The sequence below is a fragment of the Trachypithecus francoisi genome, unplaced genomic scaffold, assembly GCF_009764315.1.
Source record: "Trachypithecus francoisi isolate TF-2019V2 unplaced genomic scaffold, Tfra_2.0 Contig01585, whole genome shotgun sequence".
Lineage (NCBI taxonomy): Eukaryota > Metazoa > Chordata > Mammalia > Primates > Cercopithecidae > Trachypithecus > Trachypithecus francoisi.
This window is the reverse complement of record NW_022681444.1, coordinates 1,412,316-1,418,315: the sequence shown is the minus strand read 5'-3', so window position 1 is coordinate 1,418,315 and position 6,000 is coordinate 1,412,316. Positions and strand designations below refer to the sequence as shown.

The 6,000-nt window shown below is 50.5% G+C and overlaps 1 protein-coding gene across 8 annotated transcripts in view; it reads left to right on the top strand.

Annotated features, from left to right (window-relative positions):
* The first annotated feature begins 4,012 nt into the window (after positions 1–4,012).
* The window catches only part of DENND1A (DENN domain containing 1A), a 555,596-nt gene continuing 553,608 nt past the window's right edge, over positions 4,013–6,000 (top strand). For all 8 annotated transcript variants that reach the window (XM_033190648.1, XM_033190640.1, XM_033190589.1 and 5 more), the window contains exon 1: positions 4,013–4,262. In XM_033190648.1, the coding sequence (XP_033046539.1) occupies positions 4,246–4,262 (17 nt within the window). In that variant the 5' untranslated portion in view covers positions 4,013–4,245. The remainder of the gene's footprint in view (positions 4,263–6,000) is intronic.

Here is a 6,000-nt window from a genome sequence, read left to right as displayed (position 1 = left end):
TAGAATCCAAAAGGACTTTGGAAGGAGGTCACCTGGCCTGATTCTCTTATTTTGGTTAAATCTGTGGCTTGCTCAAAATCAAATAGCCAAGCGTGGCTGAGCCTGCTGGGTGTCCTGCAATATCTATCCTCCACTACTTTCCCTTCCCTCTACTTTTTAGCTGTGGACACTATTGCCTGGTTGTCTGAAATAAAGGCTGTATTTTCTAGTGAGGTGTGGTTGCATGACTAATTTCTGGCCAGTGGGATGTAAATAGAAGTGGTGTGAGTAATTCCTGGGAAGTACACTTAAAGGTCAGGGTTTGACATGGGCAGATCCTTCTATTTTCCTGCAGGCTGGGCTGCAGATTGGATAGCAAGAGTTTAAGCAGCCATCCTGGACTATGAGGTGGAAGTTCTATTTGCAGAATCGGAGAGCAATAAGATAGAATTCTGGGTCTCCGTTAATTATAGGATTGTCACATCAGCCCTGAAATGTTAATCACCAGACTTTACGTGAAAGAGAAATAAAATTCTATTTTTTTCAACAATTTTTATTTCATTTCTCTATCGTTTACAGTTGAATTGAATTCTAACTGACACAGAATGTGAACAAACAAGTTGGGCTGAGAATTCAGGTCTTCTGAATCCAAGCATGGTACTCTTTATTATTATGTTATTATGTTAATCACTTTTACAAAATATATTTATTTATTTCAGAGATGGGGCCTCACTATGTTGCCCAGGCTGGAGTGCAGTGGCTATTCACGGGCATGACCATAGTGTGCCGCAGCCTCGAACTCCTAGGCTCAGTCTTAAACTCCTGGGCTCAGCCTCCTGAGTAGCTGGGACTACATGAACAAGCCACGGAGTTATTACTTTTTTTTTTTGAGATGGAGTCTCACTGTCACCCAGGCTGGAGTGCAGTGGCGCAATCTCAGCTCACTGCAAGCTCCACCTCCGGGGTTCACGCCATTCTCCTGCCTCAGCCTCCCGGGCAGCTGGGACTACAGGCGCCTGCCACCATGCCCGGGTAATTTTTTGTAATTTTTTTTTAGTAGAGACAGGGTTTCATCATGTTAGCCAGGATGGTCTGGATCTCCTGACCTCGTGATCCACCCACGTCGGCCTCCCAAAGTGCTGGGATTACAGGCGTGAGCCACCACGCCTGGCCTTTTTTTTTTCTTTTGAGACAGTCTCGCACTGTTGCTCAGGCTGGAGTGCAGTGGCATGATCTTGGCTCACTACAACTTCTGCCTCCTGGATTCAAGTGATTCTCCCGCCTCAGCCTCTTGAATAGCTGGGACCACCGGTGCCTGCCACCACACCTGGCTAATTGTTTTGCATTTTTAGTAGAGATGGGTTTTCACCATGTTGGTTGTCAGGCTGCTGTTGAACTCCTTCCTCAAGTGATCCACTCACCTCGGCCTTCCAAAGTGCTGGGATTACAGGTGTGGGCCACCATGCCTGGCCACTGATTACCTTATTAATTTTAATAATAAAAGCCAAACTGTGCTAAGTGTTTTATATATAATAGTTGCTTATAATTTTTGAGTCCTTAATACGTGATAGTCACTGTTTAAATACTTTATAAATGTCACTAACTCACTTAATCCTCATGTCAACTCACTAAAATAGGTCTATTATTATCATCATTTCCATTTTACAGACGGAGAACCTGAGACACACAGAGAAGGAATAATTCACCCAAGGTCACATATTTAGTAAGAGGCAGAGCTGAGATTTAAACCCTGGCAGTCTGGTTCTAGAGCCTGTGCTCTTTGCTCCTATGTTGCACTCACTCTTATGATGGAAGCTTCTCATCACCCTCTATACTAAGGAGGAAACTGAAATATACACTTGTCTAATCATTTGCGTAAAATCTACCAGTCAATGCTGAAGCCAGAATTAGAAGATTTCTCACTCCCAGTCCAGTGCTTTCTCCTCAGACCACCCTGCTGTCTCTGAGGCCACCTGAGCAGACACATAATCTCCACCTTCTACCTCCCTCTCCAACATACACACACACACACACACACACGCCACCCAGCAGGCACCCAGACATTTTTGTGGCCAGGATGGCTACAACCTCCTTTGAAAAGCAGCCAGCTTTGCCTTCCACCAATAACTTTGTCTTATTTATAGTCTCCTGCTCAGAGCTTTTGAACTGGCTGCCCATTCCAGGGAAGATCTTGATAACAACTGTTCCTTGGAGAGGTTTCACAGGTGAATAAACACCACAGAGCTCCTGCCTGTCTAGCAGAGCTTTGCTCCTGGGGGTGTTTACAAGTCGATATTGGTGTATGGGTGCATAAGACTTTAAATTCAAAATGACAGATAACAGTTTGGACATTTTCACTTTTTTTTTGGTTTTAATTTTAAAAAGTTTACCATTTGACTCCAACAACCTCAAGGTACAGACAAAAGGGAGAAACCACCTTTATTCAGAAGGTGACTCCAACAGAAGAAATCTTTTTTTTCTTTTTTTTGAGACGGAGTCTCGCGCTGTCGCCCAGGCTGGAGTGCAGTGGCCCGATCTCGGCTCACTGCAAGCTCCGCCTCCCGGGTTCACGCCATTCTCCTGCCTCAGTCTCCCGAGTAGCTGGGACTACAGGCGCCCGCTAGTTTTTCTGTATTTTTTAGTAGAGATGGGGTTTCACCGTGTTAGCCAGGATGGCCTCGATCTTCTAGACCTCGTGATCCGCCCGTCTCGGCCTCCCAAAGTGCTGGGATTACAGGCTTGAGCCACCGCGCCCGGCCAGAAGAAATCTTCTACGACTTATCTTATTGCTTTCTTTGCTCCTAGCCTGGCCAGGAGCTAGGATGCAGGACTAGTTACACAGCGGCTATGGGGTGGGAGTAGGGTGAGGAGGCACTCCATGCATTTATAAGAACTGAAATGGCAGAAGCGATTAATGGCTTCAGGACAGAAAATTGAAAAAAGGAAAAAAAAAATGCCTAATATTAAAAGTGTCTTTGGACTTGTGGAAGGTGCCACTTTAAAGCATGACTGTGTCACATGTCTGGAATTATTCAGTCTGGACACTAATCTTGGCCTCACTCGCTACTAGTTATGTGACCTTGGGAATGTGGCTCAGTTTCCTCTTTGTAAATTAGGGAGATGAACACAGGATTATTGTGAGGATTGGCACTAATGATGTACGGAAATACTGTGTCTGATTCAGAAAGGGCACTCACCCGCTCATTAAAGAGTGGCTAATGGTAGCTTTCATTATGGCTTCCTTTATGATCCCTCTGGGCCTAGAGGGGATGAAATTGAGGTGTTCATGGAAGTGAATCCCAAGGCGGGGAGTAGGGGTAGGTAGCAGGTTGGTGATCTCGGCTCTCAAATCCTTTCATCTGCACTGAGTTAATCTCTATCAGGGACTTTTGTGGTAAAAGGAGGCTTCGATGTTGGAGTCCCCAAAACGGCTGATAAAGGGAGACAGAGGTCCTCAAGGGGAGGGCAGAGCTGAGTCACCACATAGGTCCACGAAGCCCCCAAGTGGCTTTCCTGTAGGTATGTGGGGTCTCCTTCAAGTTCTAAGGGGAAAGGAAGAGGAAAGGCCTTCAGATGGGGAAGTGGACGGTGTGATGCAGAAGAGGTTCTGCACGGAACTTACTGGAAAGTGCGGGATGTTAAAGGGAAAACGTGTTTTCATGGAGGCCTGGGCAGGAGACATTAGCTGTCCGTTAGAAGGGTTGGGTGGGAGGCCTCCAAGAGGAGGATGGGTGGTGGTTTCCTCGGGAGGGCTAGGGGTCTCCATGAGAGGATTAGGGTCTCTTCAGGGCGGCTGTGAGTGGAGGTTTCCAGCGGGACGCAGTGGTGTGGAGACGTGTAAGGGCCTGCACAGGAACGCCACAGTCCTCCGGGGCCCGCGCCCGGGGAGACGTGCGGGTGACCGCGCTCCTGCCCCGCCCCCGCCGGCCACGGCCCCGCCCCCGCGAGCGGACTACACTTCCCAGCAGCCCCCGCGGGCAGCGGCGGCGGCAGCGCGGGCGGGAGGGGCGGTGGTGAGAGGCGGTGGGGGCGGCGCGCGCCGGGCACGCGCGCCGGCGACCATGGCGTTCGCCGGGCTGGAGCGAGTACATTAACCCCTGGAGGCGGCGGCGGCGGCGAGGGAGCGAGCCTCGAGCGGGCGGGCCCCAGCCTGAGGGAAGGGAGGAAGGGGCGGGGAGAGCGCCAGAGGGAGGCCGGTCGGCCGCGGGCGGGCGGGCAGCGCAGCGCCGAGCGAGGCCCGCGGGCCCATGAGGAGGCCCGGGGACCATGGGCTCCAGGATCAAGTGAGTGCGGCCGGGCCGGGCGGAGCCGGGCCGGGCGCGGGGCGGCGAGGCCGGGCCAGGGCTGCAGGCCGCGGGCCGCGCGGGGGACTTGTTGCCCGGACCGGAGGGGCGCCCCGCGTGCCGGCGTCACTCGGGGAGGGGGACGGTTGCCATGACGATCCAGGAAGGCGCGGGGGCGGGGTGCGCGCGGGGTGGCAGGGCGCCGGGGGCCAGGTGTCCCCTCCTCACCTGGGGGCCGGAACAGCTGAGATTACTGGGCGGCCCCCTCCCCGGGTTTACGGAGAGCCCCTGAAAATGGCCCTTCAACTGTGGGGAGGGGGAGTGTGAAAGCCCCGGAAGCACCTCCCCAAACGGGCATGTTTGGGGCGCCCCTGAGAGTTGGCAGGTCCGGAGAGGTTGCAGCCTGGCCGCTTGAGGCCTGCGGCCCCCGCAGTAGTCGCGTGAGGTTCTTAGAGGGAGGGGTCACACTCATGGACCTAAGGTGTGGATGGCCGGGGAGGAAGGCCCGTCTCTCTCCTAGTTCCCCCCTCGTATCTGTGAAAATCTCCACACGGCAAGGGCCAAAGGGTGTGAAGGAGGATACCTCGGTGTTGTAACCAAACACCTACTCTTGATAATCGTTGGAAAGGCTTTGTAACTCAATCGGGCGAATTCCCCCACTCATTCATTCACCTGGAGGGTTGGCTTTCCGGTGGAGGGTTAGCTTTCCGGGAAATTGTTGATACATGTAACTTCAGAATCCACTGAAACATTGTTGCCCTCTTCTTAGACTTAGAAGTTGACTTTGGAAAGTGCAACTCTTAAGCGGTCCAATTTGGGTGTGTGGCTTTGGACTCTATCTCCCCTCCCAGGCAGGTCCTCTTGTGGCCTCTCCCTTCCTTTGCCCCAGAACTGGAGATGTTTTATCTCTAATTACTAACAAATGTTCGCTTTTTCCTCTGTGACTAATAGAATTGTTTAAGGGCATTAAAAAGCAAAGTTGACAGCATAGGCTTTTCTGTAAAACAACTTTCCTAGAACACTTTAAACCCTCTTACGGGAAAGTCTGTGGAATGTGTTTATTTCAGCATTTTGAGAATTGTACTAGGGAAGTTGGAAAGGAGAAGGGCCTTAAGGGCGAAATCTAATAATTATTCAAACATTGCATCTCATGTCCAGGTGATGCCCGTGCAGTGTGACCCTTGCCCAGCCTTGCAGTCCCCGTGTGGTTAGGCTTCCCATTTACAAAATATGTATGAGATGCGCTGCAGCAGCCTTGAGACATCTGCTGAATGAAACTAGAAAAGTTTGCTTATGGCAATGAAAGTGGAAGAGTCGTATGAACACTCTGTTAAATCTTTATTTTTGTGGAAATGAGAAAAAAGTTAGAAGCATGCTCCAAACAAGAGCTTGAGAGGCTTGGGAGGTAAAAAGATGTCGTTTGTGAATCATTGGGATTAAAGAGGCACTCAAGTTTAGCTCCTACTTCCAAGTAAGAGTTGTAAACTTGGATTTCAATAGCACTTAGAAACACTTTCCAGAAGCCATCTTAGAGTTGCAGAGTATGTGTGAGGACACTTACCCTTCTTGTTACAGAAAAGTTCAGAAACTTGCCTGACATGAGGCGGTGAGTGTCAGAACCAGTATTAAAATCCAGCAAGTAAAAGTTGGGATGGCTAGCCGTCAAATCTCTGTTGCTCTCCAAGGTAGCAGGCTGACAAATAACATTTCTCAAATGTGTTTTGTGGAACCCATCGCT